General features: G+C 43.1%; 1 protein-coding gene across 1 annotated transcript in view; it reads right to left on the bottom strand.

Annotated features, from left to right (window-relative positions):
• The window catches only part of LOC145332503 (TWiK family of potassium channels protein 18-like), a 44,638-nt gene extending 22,967 nt beyond the window's left edge, over positions 1 to 21,671 (bottom strand). Inside the window, exons 1-6 of the mRNA XM_080177508.1 lie at positions 21,667 to 21,671; positions 21,304 to 21,342; positions 11,450 to 11,546; positions 10,719 to 10,775; positions 9,885 to 9,929; positions 5,209 to 5,325 (exon numbers count right to left, since the gene is read on the bottom strand). Coding sequence (XP_080033634.1) covers positions 5,209 to 5,325; positions 9,885 to 9,929; positions 10,719 to 10,775; positions 11,450 to 11,546; positions 21,304 to 21,342; positions 21,667 to 21,671 — 360 coding nt within the window. The remainder of the gene's footprint in view (positions 1 to 5,208; positions 5,326 to 9,884; positions 9,930 to 10,718; positions 10,776 to 11,449; positions 11,547 to 21,303; positions 21,343 to 21,666) is intronic.
• Positions 21,672 to 23,794: the final 2,123 nt, after the last annotated feature.

Raw genomic sequence — 23,794 nt, 5'->3', positions numbered from 1 at the left:
TGTCCACTGGGACACAGTGAGCTGGCAACTGTATCCTGTTGTTTCTCTAACCTTGACTTGCTGCAGGACATGTACTTCATGGCCCAGGGGCACCTCCTGGTGTAGCGGTTCCGTGCTACACATCTTTTCCTTATTGTAGGCTGTGACGTGGGTGGGGTTGGCGCAGTCCCACCCTACCAGGACGTAGCTAGTTGTAGGCCACACGGCTGCCAGCAGTAGTCCCCACAGAACCATCCACCAGTGTGAAAAACTACCAGACAGCCATCTACCTCTCGCACGCGGCTGGGGATCTTCGGCTCAGGTCACGGCTGCTTCTTGGGGCTGGACACGGCTGGGCTGCTCCTGGCTAGATACAAATTTCCATTGAGCGTTATCTTTGTGTGTCCGGGGCACCCCGATACCCTCCCCAATGACAGACTGGCAGGCAACTGGCGCCTGCCTGGGTGTCGGCTCCCCTAGCCCCAAGTGGTCCCTTCCCTTGTCCATGGCATGCCCAGTGGCATGGGGCTGAAGTGCGGGTGGCACAGGCTCGCCCTGTCTCACATCCCTCCCCTGCCCTAGGAACTCAGGTGCATGTGGCACAGGCAAGTCCTTATATCCCCAAATTTCAATCTCCCCAGCCTCTGGTGCATGAGGCACAAGCAAGGCTGGGGTTTTACAATAGTTTGGATACAATACATTTGTTAAATTTAACTTATCCTGGCTCGACTGGAGGTGCTGGGCATCTGGGTTCCCTCGGCTGGCAGGGGGCGCTGGATGGTGTATGGCTGGGCTCTCCCTACAGGCTGGTGGCGCTGGCTGGCTGGGGGTGACGGGTGTCACCCCTTCCTCCGGGACTGCTGGCTCGTTCCAGGATCCAGGTATCTCGGTGGCGGCGACGGTTGTCACCCCAGGCACCAGGTGGGAGGCGCTGGATAGCACCCCCCAGTCATCGCAGGTGGCGGCGCCGGGTGGCGCCCCATACATCGACTCTGATGCGCTGGCTAGCGCCTCCTGCCTCTCTCGTTCAACGGCCGCCAGGGCCTCCCCGTACACCGTCTCAGTGGCGCTGGGTAGCGCCCCTCCACTCTTGCTGGGTAGGCTCGGCCGAGCAGGCCCCATCATGTTTAGGCTAAAGGGCTGGGGCCTCAGGACTTCTGGCTCAGCAATGTTGTTGGGCTGCACAAACTCCGGCCCCAGGTGGTTGAGGCTGAAGCCCAGGCCAACCCGGTTGGGCTCAGCCGCGCCTCCCAGCACGTTGATCCTAGCTGGAACAGTTCCAAACTGCGGCATTCCATCGGCTTGGCCCGCTGCGTTGGGGGCGGCTGCTTGCTGCGGTGGTGCTGGGGGCGCGCTCCCTTCCATGTTGGCTACTCTGCTGGGCTTCCCTGGGGGAGCGCCCTTGTCGGCAGTGCGCCTCCGGCCGGCTACCTGGTCCCAGTCGGCTCTGCACTCGGCCGCCGTGTGGCCAGCATAGTGGCAACGCTCGCACTTGGCAGGACGGTCACGGCGTGGCTGGGTGCGTCTCTCCTCCTGGCTGACTTCCATAGGCGTCGGACAGTCTTGGGCTCGGTGGCCTTTCCCTTGGCAGCGGTAACAGCGGCCTGCAGTCTTGTCATCTGGGGCGACCTTCCCCATCTGGTGGAGACCCGGAGCCAAGGCGCCAATCTCCATTGGCTCCGACTCGTCGTAATTGGGCAACTGGACGCTGGCTGATCCTGTGAGCCCGTCGGTGGCGTCCACTAGGCACACGCCCTCCTTCAGCTGCTTGGTAATCATTGTGACGGTGAACATGGCTCGCCTCGTGTACTCAGGTACAGAGGCGATCTCATGACTCATCATTTCACGTTTCACATTAGCGTTACGAATGCCACGATTTAATTCATCGATTAATAACTCGAGATCCTCATGGCTGTAGGCCTCCCTATACAAGGCACACTTTGTGGATATGTATGCTTGTATAGGTTCTGTCGAGTGTTGCCTGTAATCCCTGAAGGCTTGCTTCAAAGTCTGGGATTCAAAGGCTGGACGAAATAACATTTCACACTCGGCCTTGACTTGTTCGTAAGTCAAGGCTTGGCCTGCCTCGCCAAACAGATGAGACGCCATTTCCGCCGCTTGCCCTACTAGTGACAGTAAAAGGGCGTTGCGGCGGTTGAGGGTGTCATGGGGCGGCACGCGGTAAGCCGCCCATGACATCTCGAGTCTGCGGATGTGGGAGCTCCAAGATTGCTTGGGCGGCCCTCTATACTCCGGCAGATTACTCAGCATCAGCTTGCGATACTCGGCTGGAGCCGGCTGGGGGTCATCCTGGAGCCATCCTTGGGCTTGGTCGCCTCCTGGCGCTTGCGGCTGCTCCATCGGGTCAACGGTTCAGCGGCGGAACACAAAGTTATAAGGCAATAATATAAATGTCTATCACTTGCGGCTTTCTAGCCTAGCAGCCAACACTGTTTATCACTAGGTTGGTAGTTTAGTTACAAAGATATAACTTAGATGTACTTGTCACTAGTTTTATTCTGAGTTTTGTAGAGTAGGTTGGTAGGGGTAGATAGCTGTTGAGGGTCTGAACTGCTGTCAGGAACTGATTTGGTTTTCCTTTATCACACTATAGATAGGAGGGAGAAGCTTGTAATTCTTTATTTTCTAAAAATACCTCTGTTAGATGCTATGGAGTAGCTCCGCTCCTGTGTGTGTGTGTGTGCGTGAAATCTCCTTTCCTTGCAGCGCGCTTACGCACCGTCAAATCCGCGCACACAGGTAAAACGCGCACTTATCCCTCAACTCGCTCTCTCATTGGTCCGCTTTGTCCGTTGAATTTTATGATATTTCCCGAACTCTGTTGCGCGACCCGTAAATGGCGCTCTGTGTTCCCGGTCGCTAGCTCCACACCGTGGGCGGACTTAGTCAAGTGTGGGTAGGAGGGGGAGCGCGTGAGGGGACGGGGTAAATCCGTCCGTTCCCCCTGTGAGGAAGGGGGTGCTGTGGGTTTGAGGTAACTGTGTGATGAGGTAATGGTGCCCTTTCTCCTTAATCCTAGGCTTATTTGTTATGTCACCTTGATTGTATTTTCTTCAATGGAGAGTGGGCCCCTCCCTTTCCTCTGGAATAAGGGGTGTATTTTTGTTGTGCTGGAGGCTTGGGTGGTTAGATTGTTTATCAAGGCATTGTTATATTACATCTAGATTCTATTTTTGGCCTAATCACAATACATAACAGATTTGCTTACCAAGCCTGTTCTATTTTTAGTTTTATCACAATACACAACAAATTGTTTGCCAATCCTTGCTCATAAATCTATTGTTTAGCCATCACACTAGGGTGGTAATCCCTACAATGTGATATAATCTCTGCTTTTCTAGATGGGTGGCTGCGCTGTAGCCTCTCAGGATACTTGGAGTTGACGTAGTTTTCTCTGCTTTGGTACACTACACTCGTATGTTGGCTCGCAGCTCGCAGCTATTTGGCGTGTTTCAGCCTGTCGGCGGCAGGGAATGTCCCGTCCTACAGCGCCGTATATCCGAATCCGACTGTTGGCGGCAGGGAATGTCCCGTCCTGCGGCGCCACTGGTTCGAATCCTTGGCTTGTTTCAGTCTATCGGCGGCAGGGAATGTCCCGTCCTGCAGCGCCGTGTATCCGAATCCGGCTGATGGCGGCAGGGAATGTCCCATCCTGCTAGCGCCGCTGGTTCGGATCCTGCTATCTCTTGCAGTAAATGTTGGCCTATTTTCAGCCGTTTGCACTTATTTGGCCTGTTTCAGCCAGTCCGCAGGCTTGTTTCAGCCCTTTGAGCGCTCAATTCTCCGTTAGATGTCGGCGCTTCTCGCGGTTCTCCGTCAAGTTTCGCTGTTTCACTTCCACAGCTGCCGGATGCAGAGTTAGACCTTGCTGTCCAGGGTGGGTAATTCAGGTTGCTTGTGTCAGTTTTGCCAGTTTCACTGCTGGGAGTACCTTAGCCTCAGCTGCGCGTCTGCTCTACACTTGTGGTTTGCCGTAATCTCACACAGCTGTCACCAAAAGTTGTGGTATCCGCCGAGGATAAATGGCAGACACCAGAGTTCAATTAGACTACGGCAGTGTGAACAGACGTGGACACCTTACTATAGAGAAGCTACGCTTCTCTAACAATCACTAAATAACAAACAACATCTATTTCAGTTGTCCCTTTATTGAAGGTCTAAGGATTACTAAAGCTATATACAACAAACAATAGTTACACAGATAGGAATAAATAATCATAAATAAAAGCAATATAATACATATACAATAGTCAGTTTGGGCAATAATGATCCCCCATCCCTGGGAAGGGTGGGGGGAATTAACAATGCAGCTTAACCATAATAAGGCTGTCAGATTCAATCATTAATTTTAGGTATAGGGAGGGGGTCGGCAGACCCCTTCCCCAGGACTCGGGGGAGGGCCGTTGGCCCTTCCCCGAACCCCGGTCAGGGGTGCCATAGGCATGGCTCACGGTTGCCGAATACCACAATACTATCTGATATGCCAATAGCCTCTAGAAGCTCTACCTGTTTTGAATGAAGGATACATTGAATCATCAAAAGTTGATTTTTATTTTTTGTTTAGGAATTTTTTAGGGGATATATTTCATTGAAAAGCAAAACCTAATAGTTCAATGACTGCTTAGATTTTGCCGTAGACAGAGAGTCAGGCTGATAAGATTTGTAATGGCAAGATTGATTAAGTACAGATACATAGATTCCTAGTGCAAGCTTATGCTAGCCCTATTTGATTGAGAGACAAATAATTACTCCGAAGTTAATGACTTGAAATTTGGTGAAGTTTTTTTAGATTTGAGTCTTTGACCGATTTCAGGCCCCAATGTGAGGCCCCAAAATGCTAGGGGCGCATTAGCTAGATTTAATTATTAAGAAAATTGGTAGTAACATAGATGGACGGATGTATTGCTCTTGTACCTGTCTATTCAACATGTAGCGCATCCGCTCGTCGTCGTGGAGGGGATAAGTTAGAATGTCAGGTGAGCGACATTTATAATTAGATTAGGGGAATGCCTTGGACCAAAACAGGTGCAACACATTACCATGCATACTAATAGTTAGGACTTCCAGACAAAGGTCATGCAATCAAAGAGTTTGTCGTCTATTGGATGTTACTAAACCTAAAACCCCAGGTTCCTGGATTTTTGGACCTGACGTTAGAGTGTCATGAAATGCAGCCTCGCCCGTATGAGGTAATAGATAGATACATACCTGTCTATTCATAAGCAAAGATTGAATATTTGTCTGCCACTGCTTTGAATTAAGAATGTTAAATTCAGAAGTTATATTCCATAGCTCTTGCACTGTCCGTAATCTACTCAATTCAACCTAAACAATACATTTATTACCATATAAATTGTCAATTAGACACAATCGCAAGTTAAGGTTTAGTTCCTGAATTGAAATCATTGACATGCAAAGGAACTTAAGGGGGTAAGACAATTGCCGATAAATTAATTTATACCCTAATTTTGGACACTGCTAGTTTGAACAGCCACTCAAGATTTAACAGGATGATTCAACTTTGGGCATCCGTTTTGTTGACAGTCCTTAGATTTAAGTGTAATGTCAAAGAAATTTACGCTCTTCGACCGGGCTTCCATTTACCAATCAAATGAAGCTTGTTTAAATTTTATTTATGCTTATATTCAGGGGAGGCCACCTGGGGGTATGCATCCACCGATCCTGCGAATAAAATAACAACCGACCCATCTTGTTGACTGTACTAAAAACCCATGTACCCCCATGATTTGGTTTTTGAGGGGGTGTATAAAATTGGAAAATTGGAATACAAATTTTGCACACCCCCTGACCAAACCCTGTGCACGACACTGATGAATATGTATATTATGTGTTAACTAATATATATTAACTCCGACAACTTCTTTAGTAAAATTAATGTTTAAAATGTGCCGGCTTGACAAATTGTGCTCTGCTTGTAAACTAATTTGTATGCTTATCATTTAGTATTTTGTCAATGTAATACTTTAGCAGGTTAAAGTTAGATATTAAATATACACTTCATCACAGACGTTTTTCCACGAATATTAAAATATAATAAGAGGTCTAACAAAACTGGTTTTTATCTTATAATTTTTATTTTAATGACTGCAGAAAACTGTCTATAATGCGATGGGATAAATAACTATTTCAAACAAAGTGATTTAAACAATCCTATTATTTATAGTAGTATATTTTTTGTCTAAAGCTTAAGATTCAATAACTAATAAACCGATTGAGTTCTCTATTTTAGGGAAGCTTTATATAGATTTCAGAATGGTTTTAGGCTATTTGAACAGAGTCCTTGGATGCTTTGGGCGCAGATATAAGTCCTATTATATAAAGTAGTAAGGTTTTTATTCGTAAGCTTAGGAATTCAATAACTACCTAACTGGTTGAATTCTCATTTTAATGGAACCTAACAAAGGTCCCGGGATGGTTTTATGCCATCTTATTTATAGATTTAATCCTTGGGATGGTTTTAGTTGAATACAGGGCCCTTAGATGCTAGGGGCACATCCGATTAAAGTAATTAAATTATTTACAACAAAAATTCAAAGAATACATAATAAAAATATTTTAAAATGACTAGTGACAATTTCAGTTGTCACATGCATATAAGGCAAGATATTTTATTCCTTCCAGGAATTTTAAATTTTTACACTGAGGTTAATTTAGAAACATTTGTCTTATATGTCCTCACTTTTATTTATTTATTTGTAGTGAAACTCGTTATTCTGCCTATAAAAAATCATGTCATGCAATACAAATGGCCAATGATAGGCCAATAAACAGACTAAATTACCAATGGAAGGCCGGTATACATTCAAATTGGCCAATGGTATGCTAGTATAACGTCATATTAGAACAATGGACTATTCTAATATAACGTCACTCGGTATATTTCGGCCAAAAGTCTTTAAATTTATCCCCTTTTTATAGGCACAATAAGAGCTTACATTGTAGTATCTAAAGCTACTGTATAAAGGGGGGGGGGGGTAATGCAACCATCTCGTAATCAGTGAGCAAATGGCACTTACAATTCGAATTTCGATCTCAAATTTTGCATGAGTAATCCTTGGTAGGTCTATTTTCCCTAAATCGAACAAAAAGTTGAAAAAGTAACAGCTAACGGCTCAGCCGTTTAGCCGTTTTTTTGCTATTTTTAGGGCAAATCTGCCATAAATTATGTAGGAATCAACTTTTTGAAACATAATTTTGCCTTAAATCATGTGAAATGATACAAAAAAATCATTTTCAGATTTCTAGTACCAGCAACTAGCGGCTAGAACAGTTTGAAAACGTTTTGGAGCAGCATAGAGTATTATGTGGAGATAGGTTTTGTGATGATTTCCCTTGAAATAGTTTTTAAAATGGCTAAACTGCTGAGCCGCCAGCCGTTAGCCGTTACTTTTGTTCAATTTAGGGAAAATAGACCTACCAAGGATTACTCATGCAAAATTCCAGATCAAAATTCGAATTCTAAGTGCCATTTGCTCACTGATTACGAGATGGTTGCATTAAAAAACCCCCCCTTATTTTGTGTCTATGTCTAAATCCGACTCTTTTTAAGGGGTTTTCCTTCCCACTTCTACATACTTTTTAGACGTATCGTTATGACATCACACATGACACTTTCCAGCGCTTCGTTATAATCGTTCTTGTTTGCTTTCACCTTTAAGTATTAAAGTATGACAGCGTCCAAATGTTTCATAGGAAAAAAACAGGGATCTAAAGTTATAGGACAATGGCCGATAAATTGATGTACAAATAATGATACAAAAAATGTGTAAACTCGTCTTAATGAACCAACCAATCTCAATTCAATAAAAGTCCCCATAGTTGTCAAGCAAACGAATAAGAAAACGATATTATAAAACAGTGTAATAAACAGCCCAATGTCCCGGCCGTAACTCCCTGGAAAAAAAAACTTAGGTCCTGGGGATAAAAAACTAAATTTAACAAATTAAACAAATGTCAATATTTTGTTTTCCCATTTTCTTGCACAACCCTTTTTAAATGCTTTTTACAAGCGAAGCTTTTCCATGGTCCAATGGTCCGTCCGTCTGTACGTAACGAACAACTCTCATCCATAGGTTAAGCATGTTAGAATTGCTCTATCGATTATAAACTTGGCATACGGTTTAATATAACTGAAATGGCAGAAAATTAGTATTATATATATTAAACACTGTTTTCTTCGCCTCTAGTATATATAAGGTCTCCACAATCAAAGGGCTAAGAAGAGGGTAAAAAAAAGCCTTAACCATACCAAGGATTTACTGTAAAAAAAATAGACAAAAGCCATCCCGGGACCTATGAGAAGCATCCATAAAAAGAATAACACAATCATTTAATTAGTTATTAAAACCTTAAGCAAAAAACAACTTTTGCTATTATAGAAAGATAAAACCTGTAAAGATATATAAACAAATCTATTTACACAGCATATATAATGCAGAGTTGACCACTTATTTGTCATAGATAAATTTCCAGATAATTTTACACGAATAATAAAATGACAATGATAAAATTTATACCAGTTTTGTTAGCTTCGGCACTTTGAGGCTATAAAAACTGGCCATTTTGATATTTGAAGAAAGCTGTCTATAATACGTTGTGATAAACAACTATTATAAAACAAGGATGACAACATCTATAAAAGCGAAGCCCTAAAACGGTATGACAGACGAACATTTGTTCAGTGTCAGAACTGAATATACAAAATATAAATATATAAGTTTTGACAAAATTATATGTAAATTTGTTGCAAAACTTCTTAAATACAGAATACTGTTTAAGGACATACAGATATTTTTAGGACTTGATTATAGAGATGCTTCGCTTATAATATTGTATCTTATTGATATAGGATTCAATACTCAAAAAACCAGATCAATCCTAAGATTATATAACATAAAAAATTTAAAAAAAAACATTTATAAAATGGACATGCGGACATTCTGGTAACGATTATAGAGTTGCTCCGCTTTCTAAATCTTACCTAACTACTAGAGGAATCATCATACAAAGTTTGAATTCGATAGGACAATTCTAACATGCCTAAAATAACGAAAAAAGCTTTCCGTTACGGACGGACGAACCGTCCCTAAAAATAGAAAATCTTTGCTTTTAAAAGTGATAATCAGAAGGATAAAAGGAAGGGAGATGGAGTAAGTTTCCTCTGGCGTTTAAGGAACTTTGTCCCATAAAAATTTTGTTGCCTACATTATTGTGAACACAAAAATGCGCTGAAAATGCACTTTGTTGATCCTAATTAATTTGAAAACATAAAAATTAACACACTTTTATCACGTGTTTTGTTTTTTTTAGTAGCGAAGCTACTCTAAAATGTCCGTCTGTCTGTTTGAAACGTTTAGGGCGGAACTTGATTTTCTCGGCTGAAAATTTAACATTCCCATCAAAATGGAGCATGATTAAATATAAAACTTCCATAGAACAGCTTTTAGGCAGGTTTATATTTTCCAATATCTTTGGTGTTTTTAGTTCGATTTTTAAAATGCAATTTTAATTCTTATAGATAATTTTTGGCTTCGTTGCTTTTAGATGTTGTCATTCTTGTTTTTTTAAATTCTCACATATTCCAAATGTAACGAAAAGTAATAGGATGTTTGTTATCAGAGAATTCGTAATACAATTTGCTATAAAACTATACGATTCAGGTGTTTTCGGTCTGGTTCAAATAACATAATAGCAAAGAAAATAACTCAGAACCCTGCACATTCATATTTCGTAAGGTTAACATTGATTAAAGGTAAGTGATCTAAATACATACTTGAATTTGAGTAGTGTTTTTTGTAAATACTTTTCTTTTCAACACTAATAATACAGAACTGTAAAATAGCTTTGCAGCAGAAAATTTGTACCTCTTGATTAAGAATATGGTCTGTAGATTCCTCGGTTTCAATGGCCTTAAATAGAAACATATTTACTATAATCAAAAGAAGATCACGCTAATAAGAAGGTAAACTAGTATTTAATGTTCCACAATTGTCTTACGCCATGATATGTCTAATTATTTTAGAAATCTAAAGAAATAAATTATGACGCCTATTTTTTTCCATAAAAAGATTCAATATCTACGGTACCCTGACCCAAATAATACCTTACTAAGGTACATTGTACGAAAGCGCTAAAATCTTAATAAATTTTTAGAGTTATAGACGGATATAGTGAGTTGATTAAAGGATGATTAAGTGTTCTTTAGAAGATAATTTACAAGCCAACGGCATAAGACTAGTTTTTCTATATAACTTACTAGCGGCTTCGCCCCTAGCCTCTAGGGGCTTTGCCCCAAGAGATGACAACAACAAAAAATAAAAAAAAAATAAGAAGAACTAAAGAAATCTTCTACAAAAGAAATTTTCTACAAAAGAAATCTTCTACAAAAGAATTCTTCTACAAAAGAATATTTCTACAAAAGAATTCTACAAAAAAAAAAAAAAAAAAAAAAATGGGGGGGGATTTTTTTTGTTTTTGGGGGGGTTGGGGGTGTCCCACCCCCCAAGAAAATAGCTTAAAACCACCACAGGACCAATAGGTATATACCCTGAAGAGTAGAATCCAATCGGTTCAGCGGTTACCGAGATCTTAAGGGACAGACAGACAGACAGACAGACAGACGGACAGACGGACAGACATCAAGCTACTTTGTATTATAGATATGTTATCTTTGCTAAACTATTATTATGAAAGCTGACCTGAAAAGCTAAAGCTCCGAGGATAGTATAGCTTACCACAACTCCACCGACTCCGACCTAAACAAAAATTCCCGATAATTCTCAATTTGCAATACATTACTAAATCTTTAGGTTTGTAACATCTCAGGGGAATGTTTATTTATCATAGCATATTACAGACAGGTTTCCGTAGATAGTAAAGTAAAAAAAAATTTGCTTAAAACCATTTCATACCAAAATTTGTTATTGCTAGGGGCTATTTCTCATAAAACCCCAAATATTATTAACTAGCGGCTTCGCCCCTAGCCTCTAGGGGCTTCGCCCTATGAGGTAAAGGGAAGTAGACCCTCCTATATAGAATTTGTTAAAAAAAACTTGGCACTGCTATAGGCTACCTACTGCTAAACTCTACAGCCAAAAAAAGGTTTGAGGATTTTTTTGGTTTTTTGGGGGTTGGGGGTGAAAATAGCCTAAAACCACCACAGGACCAGTAGGTATATTCCCTAAAGAGTAGATTCCAATCGGTTCAGTGTTTACTGAGACCTTAAGGACGAACGGACAGACAGACGGATGGACAGACGGACAGACATCAAGCTTCTTTGTATTATAGATAACTCCCTAGACCTATTAGCAGTTTTCGTATGCTGGAGCACCTTTTCGGTTCAAAGATTTGCAAAATTCATTACTTTAAAAATGGATTACCAAACTAAATCCCATAAGAGTAGAGTACAAAAATCATCAGAAGACAATACCTGCGAAAATAGGAATTCTAGCACTTTTCTGCAGCAATTCTTGATAATTTTAACCTTGTCCTCTTCTGATAGACCGGACCCATAACTGGTCTTGGATCTAAAATAAAACAATTATGTCAGGCAGTTAAAATATAGCAACCAGTTGCATTAACAAAAAGTATAGCGTGCTTGCTAATATCCTACAGTGTGGGCAACAGAGTATCTAAGTTTTATAGAGATAAAGACAAACAAATGCCTGCTTCTTATTTAATAAATTCCCTGAAAATTTGCTGCATCAATTCACAAATAACAAATGGAAGCTATGGTATCAAAGGCCTTTTAAAAGTCAAACTGCTCAATAGTAAATTTAATGAAACTGGATTGATTATACAAGCTTTAACATTTTTTTAATAACTTCCTAGAATTATAAGAATATGAATATTATATATACAGATCTAATCAACCCAGTAAATGTGCGCATTTTTTTGTTTATTTGCTGCTAATTATTGGGGGGTAAAAGGGTTGTAAATTAAAAATATTTGAATGAAATCTATCTATATGTAAATTAGGGTGGGTCGATTTTGGACATTTTTTTTCTGAGGCCAAAGCGGGGATCTGCACTCAATTTATATAGATATAATACACCTCTGGGTGATTTAAAATTTATCCTAAGTCTTAAAACCGCTGACGGCCAGACATTCAATTGTATAGCTATTTGTAAATGGGAGTCAAAAATTTATTGAATCAGAACTATGGCTTCATGGTGCTCCCTGGAAATGCCTTGAGGAGCTGAGTCAGGAACTTTTGTCCGTTTCAAAAAACCTCGTTCCTAGCCTGAGAAAATCTAAAAAAACCTCTACAAATTGGACAATTCTCAATAAACCTTAAAAAATTTTGTTTTTTTAGTGATTTCTAAGGCTAGGAACGAGATATTTTGAAACGGACAAAAGTTCCTGATTCAGCTCCTCAAGGCCTTTCCAGGGAGCACCATGAAGCCATAGTTCTGATTCAAAAAAAATTTTGAATGTCGTCTTTGCATACTAACAAGTAATGAATTATATTTTTAAGTGGTCGTGTTCTAAAACTCAATTTTTTAAAATTCTTTTTCGGTCAGAAATGTTTTTAAGGTTAATTTTATCTGTTGCATATCCCCGCTTTGTCTAATTCCCATATGAACCCACCCTAATGTAAATGTGGTATCCGCCTAGGTTAAAGTGCAGACACCCGAGTTCAATTGACTACGGCAGTGCGAACAGACGTGGACACGTATATTATAGAGAAGCTACGCTTCTCTAGCAATCACTAAATAATAAACAGAGTCTATTCAGATGTTCCTTTATTCAGGGTCTAAGGTTTACTAAAGTTATATACAACAAACAATAAATACACAGATTGGAATAAGTAATCATAAAGCAGAATCAATATAAATACATATACAATAATCAGATTGGGCAATAATGATCCCCCATCCCTGGAAAGGGTGGGGGGAACCAAACAATACAGCTTAACCATAATAAGGCTTGTCAAAATCTATCATTAATTTCAAAGCATAGGGAGGGGTCGGCTGACCCCTTCCCCAGTACTCGGGGGAGGGCCCTCGGCCCTTCTCCGAACCAAGGTCAGGGTTGCCATAGAACATGGCTCACGGCTGCCGAATACCACAACTCTCCCCTCGGAAGGCTGGGAGGGGGTTTCCCTGCCAGACTTCCGACAGTGGTTGAGGCCTTCGGCCCGCTCATTAGGGGCTATTATGTACAAGAGATAATGATTCAATGGAATCCTAGTGGTGATTTTCAGGGCTGATGGGCCCCCAACGTGGGGTAGAAGGTAGAGGCTGGCTTTTGTTGGGCACGTAGCTCGGCGCCAGCGGGTGTCAGGTTGGCATGGGGCGCAGCCGCTGCGGGACCGGTCAGCAACGGGGCATTCTGGTTGGTGTTGGCAGCGGCTGGGGCACTGGCTACCAGGTTGACTGTCTGGGCGACAGCCTGGCCTCCCGAGGGGCCGCGGGGTTTTCCAGAGTGTGGCCCAGGCCTGCCTGGGCGGTCATTTCCACTATCGGCTGATTTCATGGATACCATCTCCTCGGCTGCTTCCCAGCCAATAGGAATGGCATCCCAGTCCACTGAAAAGTCCCGGGACTTGGCATGGGTGAGCCTGGCCCTGGCCAAGGCCTTACGATACAAGGTTGGGTGATACAGGAATACTTGTGACATCGCGTTCAGGGCGGCTCGTACACCTCCTTGTGCAGCTGCCAGGGAGATGATGGTTAAGTCTCCCAGCAGCTTGAGGATCAACAGCAGCAGACACAGTATGGCTGCGCCATCTCCCCACTCGTGAATAGCCTGTCTGAACCCAGCCCAGACATCCAGGGTTTCCTCCCCTTCCTCCGCCAGTCGGTCAATATTGTAGGACGCGATCCCATGGTCTCCGGTGGCTGAACAGCTGCCTTGCTGGACGCATGAGCCATACGACAGGCCGGTCAGCATGGCGGCCTTATACGCCGGGAACGCTAGTAGCTGCTGCCAGTCATTCAGCTCGGCCTGAGAATACAATCCTCCCGAGCTAAAGTCATCCAAGGGCTCGGTCAGCAGCTGCTTGGGTGTATCCAGCGGGGGCGGCCTCTTCTTAGGTGCAGGAGTTAGCTCTATCCACCCTTCCTCGGCGTGTACAGTTAGGGGGTAGGTGGAGGAGCAGGGAATCTTGGTGGCGTGGCCGCTATACACCTTTGTCACGGCATCTACAAATCCTGTGGGCTCCACCGGCACCTTGTCCCAACATTCATTGCTCTCCCTTACCACGTACTTATTACGTTGGCAGGTAAGCTGGAGCAATACATCTCCCCTCAAAATAGAGAACGTGCTCCCCTGGACACGCACCGGATGGGCCGGGTCTAGCTGCTGGAGCTTCCAGCAATTGGCCGCTACTTCTTCTGTTGCTGCGCTTCTCATTCGAGTTTCCAGGGTAAATCCGATGTAACCCGCGTGTATCTGGGCCTGGAGGGAGACATCCACGTCCCTGGCCGATACTCTGGGCAACGCTGCCGCAGCCGGGTCGGCTGCCACGAACAATGCTGGGTGGTTGGTGGCATGGGCCTCAAAGTCGCAGTTCACTATTGAGGTGGGGGTAGTCATGTTGATGAAGAATTGGGCCTGATGGTCAACCAGGAACGCATCCATCACCAGGCTGGGCTGGAGGCTGCGGATCAGCCTCAAGGGGCAATCTCTCCCCAGGTGGTCCCACACATATGTGGCCTCTCCAGTGACACAGGACAGCTCGGACTGGGGACACTCTAGGGTCAGGTGGTCAGACTGGGACTCCACCCGTCCGTTCTCAACTACGTAGGTCTCTTCCTTGACCAGCAGCCATCGCTCCTGGAGCACTAACTCATTTCGGTACAGCTGGCCTTCAAAATGGACGTCCTCCCCTTCACAACCCACCCCCTCGGGGCTGTTGACCAATGCGCCTACCATATCGAGGGTAAAGAACAGGGGGTGGTTCAGCTGGAACATCAATGGCTTGGTCTTGCCTGGCAGGGTGTAGACTCGGCTCCGGGCCAGGTCCCGGCACGTTTCTGGGTCAATCTTGGTTGGCCGCATGAGGGTGGGGACCGAGGTCACCTTCAGGTGGCCCCAGACTCCACACCTAAATGTCCACTGGGACACTGTGAGTTGACAGCTATATCCCGTGGTCTCCCGAATCTTGACTTGCTGCAGGACATGTACCTCATGGCCCAAGGGCACCTCCTGGTGTAGCGGCTCCTTGCTACACATCTGCTCCTTGTTGTAGGCGGTGACATGGGTGGGGTTGGCACAGTCCCACCCTACTAAGACATAGCTAGTTGTAGGCCACACAGCTGCTAGCAATAGGCCCCACAGAACCATCCACCAATGGGAGAATCTGCCAGACAGCCATCATCCTCGCGCACGCATCTGGGGATCCTCGGCTCTGGCCACAACTGCTTCCTGGGGCTGGACACTGCTGGACTGCTCCTGGCTAGATATAAATTTCCATTGAGTGTTATCTTTGGACGCCCGAGGCGTCCCGATGCCCTCCCCAATGACAGACTGACAGGCAACTGGCGCCTGTCTGGGCGTCAGCTCCCCTAGCCCCAAGGTGGCCCTTCCCTCGTCCACGGCATGCCCAGTGGCATGGGGCTGGAGTGCGTGTGGCACAGGCTCGCCCTGTATTACATCCCTCCCCTGCCCTAAGAACTCAGGTGCATGTGGCACAGGCAAGTCCTGATAACCCCAAATCTCAATCTCCCCAGCCTCTGGTGCGGGAGGCACAGGCAAGGCTGGAGGGTTACAATATTTTGGATACAATGCATTTGTCAATTTTAACTTATCCTGGCTCAGTTGAGGGTGGTAGACAGCTGGACTCTCTCTGCTGGCAGGGGGCTCTGGATGATGGATAGCTGGACTCTCCCTGCTGGCTGGTGGCGCTGGCTGACTGGGGGTGACGGATGTCACCCCTCCCTCTGGGGCTGCAGGCTCGTTCCAGGGTCCAGGTATCTTGGTGGCGGCGACGGTTGTCGCCCCAGGCACCAGCTTGGGGGTGCGGGGTCGCACCTCTCGTCCTTCCCAGGTGGCGACCCCAGATGGCGCCCCATACATCGACTCAGATGCGCTGGCTAGCGCCTCACGCCTCTCCCGCTCGGCGGCCGCCAGGGCCTCCCCGTACACTGTCTCGGTGGCGCTGGGTAGCGCCCCTCCGCTCTTGCTGGGGGGACTCGGTCTGGCAGGCCCCATCATGTTGAGGCTGAATGGTTGAGGCCGCAGGACTTCTGGCTCCGCAATGTTGGTTGGGTGCACAAACTCCGGTCCCAAGTGGTTGAGGCTGAAGCCCAGGCCAACCCGGTTGGGTTCAGCCGCTCCTCCCAGCACGTTGATCCTGGCTGGGATAGTCCCAAACTGCGGCATTCCTTCTGATTGGCCCGCCGCGCTGGGGGCGGCTGCTTGCTGGAGTGTTGCTGAGTGAGCGCCCTTGTCAGCTACACGTCTCCTGCCAGCTACCTGGTCCCAGTCAGCCTTGCACTCGGCTGCCGTATGGCCTGCGTAATGGCAACGTTCACACTTGGCAGGACGGTCACGGCGTGGCTGGGTGCGTCGCTCTTCTAGGCTGACCTCCATAGGCGTAGGACAATCTCTGATTCGGTGGCCCTTCCCATGGCAGCGGTAGCAGCGGCCTGGAATCTTGTCGTCTGGTGCAACCTTCCCCATCTGGTGGAGACCCGGAGCCAAGGCGCCAATCTCCATTGGCTCCGACTCATCGTACTAGGGCAACTGGACGCTGGCCAATCCCGTGAGCCCGTCGGTGGCGTCCACTAGGCACACACCCTCCTTCAGCTGCTTGGTGATCATGGTCACGGTGAACATGGCTCGCCTCGTGTACTCAGGTACCGAGGCGATCTCATGACACATCATAACGCGTTTCACATTGGCGTTGCGAATGCCGCGATTTAGTTCATCTATCAATAACTCCAAATCTTCGTGGCTGTAGGCCTCCCGGTACAGCGCACACTTTGTGGATATGTAGGCTTGTATAGGCTCCGTCAAGTGTTGCCTGTAGTCTCTGAAGGCTTGCTTCAGGGTCTGAGACTCATAGGCTGGACGAAATAACATTTCACACTCGGCCTTGACTTGTTCGTATGTCAAGGCTTGGCCTGCCTCTCCAAACAGATGAGAGGCCATCTCCGCCGCTTGCCTGCCAGGGATAGTAAAAGGGCGTTGCGGCGGTTCAGTGTGTCATGGGGGGGTACACGGTAAGCCGCCCATGACATCTCCAGCCTCCGGATGTGGGAGTTCCAGGACTGCTTGGGCGGTCCTCGGTACTCTGGCAGGTTACTCAACATCAGCTTGCGGTACTCGGCTGGAGCCGGCTGGGGATCGTCCTGGAGCCATCCTTGGAGCTGGTCGCCTCCTTGCGCTTGTGGCTGCTTTATCGGGTCAAAGGTTCAGCGGCGGGACACTAAGTTTTAAGTCAATACTATAGGCGGTTTACACTTATGGCTTCTATCCTAGCAGCCAATACCGTTTATCACTTGGTTGGTAGTTTGAACTACAAGGATCTAAAATAGGTGTACACTAGGATACTTGTCACTAGCTTCTAAGCTTTAAGTTAGGCTGGTAGGTGTAGATAGTTGTTGAGGGTCTGAACTGCTGTCAGGAACTGATTTGGTTTTCCTTATCACACTGTAGATAGGAGGGAGGAGCTTGCAGTCTTTTTTTCTAAAAATATCTCTGTTGTATGCTGTAGAGTAGCTCCTCTCCTGTGTGTGTGTGTGTGCGTGAAATCTCCTTTCCTTGCAACGCGCCTACGCGCCGTCAGATTGCACACACAGGTAAAACGCGCATCTATCCCTCAATCTGCTCTCTCATTGGTCCGCTTTATCTCCTTTGTCCGTTGAATTTTTTGTTGCGTCCCAAGCTCTGCTGCGCAACCCGTGAATTGCGCTCCGTTCTCCCGGTCGCTATCTCCGCTCGGTGGACGGACTTATCCAAGTGTGGGGAGAAGGGGGAGTGCGTGAGGGGACGGGGTAAAGCCGTCCTTCCCCCTATGGGGAGGGGGGTGCTGCAGGTTTGAGGTGACTGGATGGTGAGGTAATTGTACTTCTTCCTTAATCCTTAGCTTATTCTTATGTCACCTCAATTGTATTTGCTTCAATTTATGGTGGGCCCCTCCCCTTCCGTTGGGATAAGGGGGTGTATTTGTCGTGCTGTAGGTTTGGGGTCAGATTGTTTACCAATGCATTGTTATCTTACATCTAGGTTCTATTTTTGGCGTTATCACAATACACAACAAATTTGTTTACCAAGCCCTGCCCATAAATCTATTGTTCAGCTTTCACACCAGGGTGGTAATCCATAAAATCTGATATAATATCTGTTTTTCTCAATGGGTGGCTGCGCTGTAGCCTCTCAGGATACTTGGAGTTGACGTAGTTTTTCTTCTGCTTGGTACACTACACTCGTATTTTCGCTCACAGCTCGCAGCTATTTGGCTTGTTTCAGCCAGTCGGCGGCAGGGAATGTCCCGTCCTGCAGCGCCGTGGATCCGAATCCGGTTGGTGGCGGCAGGGAATGTCCCGTCCTGCAGCGCCGTGGGTTCGGATCCTGCTATCTTTTGCAGTAAATGTTGGCCTATTTTCAGCCGTTTGCAACTATTTGGCCTGTTTCAGCCAGTCCGCAGGCCTGTTTCAGCCCTTGAGCGCTCAATCCTCCATTAGATTTCGGCGCTCTTCGCGGTTCTCCGTCAAGTTTCGCTGCTCTCCGCAGTCTCTCGTCCGATTTCGCTACTCTCCGCAGCTCGGGTTCCGCCACACTTAGTGGTCTTTCGCTAGGTTTCGCTTCCACAACTGCCGGATACAGAGTTAGACCTTGCTATCCAGGGTGGGTAATTCAGGTTGCTTGTGTCAGTTTTGCCAGTTTCACTGCTAGGAGTACCTTAGCCTCAGCTGCGCGTCTGCTCTACACTTGTGGTTTGCCGTAATCTCACACAGCTGTCACCAAAAGTTGTGGTATCCGCCTAGGTTAAATGGCAGACACCCGAGTTCAATTGACTACGGCAGTGCGAACAGACGTGGACACGTATATTATAGAGAAGCTACGCTTCTCTAGCAATCACTAAATAATAAACAGAGTCTATTCAGATGTTCCTTTATTCAGGGTCTAAGGTTTACTAAAGTTATATACAACAAACAATAAATACACAGATTGGAATAAGTAATCATAAAGCAGAATCAATATAAATACATATACAATAATCAGATTGGGCAATAATGATCCCCCATCCCTGGAAAGGGTGGGGGAACCAAACAATACAGCTTAACCATAATAAGGCTTGTCAAAATCTATCATTAATTTCAAAGCATAGGGAGGGGTCGGCTGACCCCTTCCCCAGTACTCGGGGGAGGGCCCTCGGCCCTTCTCCGAACCAAGGTCAGGGTTGCCATAGAACATGGCTCACGGCTGCCGAATACCACATAAATACTTGTAAAACAAGTATTTAAAGAATTTGTTTGAAAGAAAATTAATTTTTTACTAATAAAACTATGATTATAATAAATAGTTTTACAAATTCATTTGAACAATTAATTTTCTTTTTCAAATATTGAAATAATCCTTTTATATTTACTATTTCTTAAGAATTCTCAATTCATGTTCTACAGTAATTAAATAAATATTTTGTAAACACTAATTAGCTACGCCCTAATTAAATCTTAACCCCTTGTTTAAAGCGAATCTTATTTGTATTGAGGGAGGATCCATACGTTTGTAGGACATATATCTAATTGTAAATTTTTGTAGGCTAGAAAATTCGAGAATTCTTTAGGGGGAAGTTTTTGTGTGTTTGTTTTATTTTAGGCTAGATTTGATTACTTTAGGAACAGAGAAGCCTCGAGGGGCTAGGGCACTGCAGGTTTAAGCCATGCACGGTTAAGGGCCCCTGTATGGGTTATACAAAAACTTACCCAAGCCCCCACACTAAATTTAACTTTTTTTATAATAAGAAGAAATGTTTTTTTTTTGTGAACAACAGGGTTTATTAAAACGTATTTATAAAGCTTTGAAAAATGTCTTCCCTGTTATTATATGTAAATAGGGATAAGGATACTGATTCACAAATACAAACAAACTTACAAATCCATTACTAAACTTTTACAAGACTTTTTCTGTCCTTATATGGGGAAGGGAATACGTTAAGATTTTTTGTGTTTTTGAAAAGTCCTAAAACCTTATGTCAGTTTAGGTTGCGAAGAAGGGGATTTCCGTGATAACTAGAATTCTGTGGTATAACACCTTTTCTCGTATTCATTTGAATCCGGTGGATAGGAACCGGTTCTCATCCATACGAAAAACTATGTCTAGCATCGTATTATATACAGCTTTCTACGAAAATAAAATTGTACAATCATAAGATTAAAACCAATTTTTTTTAGTTCGTGCCTTCGGCACCTCGGGGCTAAAAAAACTGATTGTACATTCTATATCCGCGGAAAGCTGTTTATAATACGATGCGAGAAATAACTATTAATTAATTAAAATATATGGATACATGTCTCTATTGCATGTGCATAGTAAACAAGCATAGTTTGAGTTTAACAAAGAATGTTACAATGTTGAAAATGTGAATTCTTAAAATTTTTAGCCGCACAACTACTCAATAATTTTGTTATTTCAGGTATAGTACATAGGTAATAAAAGTTTAGATACCTTCTATCTATCTATCTAATTATCTATTAACCCTTAACGGTTGGGGGGGGGGGGGCGTTAAACGCCCCCTTCCGGTTTTTTCTATCTCATTTTCTGTGTGTGAAAGATAAAGAGCCCAAACTACATGACTTTTTAAGTTTGGGTATGACACATAACTGAGAGTTGGAATTTTTTGAATATCTCCATTCTGGCGGGCACAGGATGCCAGCAAACCTGACAGGGTCATCCAGGTAAATAGCAAAAATATTTTTTTGACTTAAACAAAGCATTTTATCTTACCAAAAATCCATCCTCTCGGCTGAACACTGCTTAAAAATGGTTTTCACTGCTGCATTGTCAGATGCACGACATTAATAATCAGGGCAGGGGGAAGGCCTTGGCCCTAAAGAAGGTGAAATTCATTAACATGGATAGTTAGGACTTCCAGTCAAGGATAGTTCAATCAAAGAGTTGGTTGTCTGTTGGATGTTACCTTACTTAATACCCTGGGCAATTAGCGCGTTACTCTGCAATTATCACGCAGAGTATGTTCAAGGTAACGTGGAGAGAACTTGTACCCGAAGCGTCACCTAGCCACCAAGAGGTCATTTATCTACCTATCTATCAAGTTATCTATCTATCTATTCATCTATTTTTCTTTCTATCTATCTATCTATCTAATACCTGATAGAGTATGCACCAACTGATCTTGATTTAATACTTCTACAAAATATTTATCATTTAACATTTACTTTCAATTTTTCTTACATAAGTTAGTCCTTTGTTAATTGTCCTTCCTAAATCATATTAAATTTTTAAGAAAAGAGTTTCCATTTCATCTTAATATAATTTCTTGCTGATTAAAAAATTCAATGACATAATAGTTTATGAATTTTGTCATCCTTGATTTTTCCTTTCCCAAATAAGGCCAAAAAACGCTTATGTTATTTTCTACATTCTAGACTGTTAAAAAATGTGTTTATATGACCCTTGAAATTCCTTAAGTTGTTTTAAAAAGACGCGCCGCTTTTTTATGCTTCTTTTGACCTCATTTTTAATCAGAATTTTGTCGAAGCTTTGTTTTGTTTTAATATAAACAAAGGTGCATTATTTTTTATTGTCATATAATTATTATGTGTAGTCATCGATGCGTTTTATGAACAAGGATGGCAACATCCATAAAAGCGAAGCACTGAAACGGTAGGACAAACGGACATTAACACTTGTATAGTGTCAGAACTGAATAATCATAATATAAATGTATAAGAGTCAAAGCAAAATTGTAAGTAAATTTGTTGAAAAACTGCTTGATTCAGGATAATATTTATGGACATACTTACATTTTTAGAACTTGATTATAGAGTTGCTTCGCTGATTACATTATACTTTGTTGTCCCAGGAATCAATATACCAAAAATCAGATCAATCGGATAATTAGATCACATAAAAATTTGTTGTTAAAAAAAGTAAAAAATCAACATGTTTAAAATGGACGTACGGTAATTTTGGTGATGATTATAGAGTTGTTACGCTTTCTAAATCGTACCTAACTATTAAAGGAATCCCCATGCAAAATTTGAAATCGATAGGACAATTCTAACATGCCTAAATTAACGAAAAAAAACTATCCGTTACGGACGTACGGATGGACCGACCCTAATTATAGAAAAGCTTCGCTTTTAAAAAGAATATTAGAAACAGCTACAGAATAGTCGCACCGCTTTTATTTCGATAAAAATTCTTCCAATAGTTTACTAATATTCTTTCTTAAATATTTAATAGTAGATATAAGATTGATATATCTGGGGACCGGGTAACACCCAGGGCTACTAAAAACATTCAAAAAATTGTATAGACAACATTCCTAAAGCTAATTCAAACTTCATTAGAAGTGTTGAAAAAATGCAAATAATTATTTTAACAAACAAACAAATAATTCAATTTTAATCTGAGTATCCAAACTATTTTTTGGTAGAACGCTATTCTGTCGACTTTTTCACAGTCTTAGAAACTACTTTAAGCACATAGAAACAAATGCAGTATTATAGATATCATATGTCTAAAATAGTTATAGATTAGCTTTGCTACTAAAAATGTACATTAAATGTAAATTGTAAAAGTGGGTTATTTTTTTCTGAGAAACGGACTTTCCCGTAGTTTTTTTTGTTTATTTATTCTGTTCATTTCAACACTTCTCTACGCTTGGGCTTATATTTTCAGGGATAAGACAATGGACGATATTTTAATCTTCCCCAAAATCATTAGAATGAACTATTTAGGGTAGGTTTAGACGAAGATCATTTTATCATATTATTTTTTACTTTCTATCTATTTATTTTCCAACTTTATAGATGGGAATAGAATAATTTATCTTTGATTGCATTTTCCCTGTTTCCATTTCCTAGTATCTGTACAGCATACGTAGACTCATGTTTAACAAGTTGTTCAGAAAAAAACATAACCTAACCTTAGCACCTGTCACTACAATACGCTGTTTATGAGATATTGTAGGACATACATAAACACATAAATATTGACATCCAACTACTTTGTTATGTTTATGTTTAAATTACAGCTTTTAAAAAAGTAATGAACCTGAGCTGGATCTTTAAATCATTTTAGTGGTGAGCCAGATCGGGGTGAGCCGAATTTCAGCCAATCACAGCGCGGCATTTCAAAAATGCTGTGCTCTCATTTGTGGAAAGTTGGCTCACTCCGATCTGGCGCACCACTAGAATGATTTAAAGATCCAGCTAAGATCTTTAAAATTATCAACTAAGGTTAGGTTATATTGTGTACTGGATCGATCCGCAGGGTTAGGGTACAGCGGGGGATAGACATTGGAAATTTTTAAAAAATAGGGAAAGGAGGGGGTATCATTCTCAACTGGCACTTTTTGTAAAAGCAATAAATTTTATGTTTCGTAAGGCACCTTATTATTTTACCTCTAACTCAGTCGATATATTATTACTTGGATGTTGTACCAGATTTTCATTTAATCTATTAAAGTTATACTCACAGCTGACAATAACGATACCCCCCATAAACCCCTTTTACCCCATCCCCTCTAATCAATGAGTTTCATATTAGTAACCAAAATTGACTTTAAAACTTTTCGTTGTCAATATATCCACGTATTTTATATACATTCTTAACTTGTACTTAGTAATATACT

The sequence above is a fragment of the Acartia tonsa genome, chromosome 11 (assembly GCF_053477335.1).
Source record: "Acartia tonsa isolate MP-2025a chromosome 11, ASM5347733v1, whole genome shotgun sequence".
Lineage (NCBI taxonomy): Eukaryota > Metazoa > Arthropoda > Copepoda > Calanoida > Acartiidae > Acartia > Acartia tonsa.
This window is presented reverse-complemented; position numbering and strand designations above follow the sequence as displayed.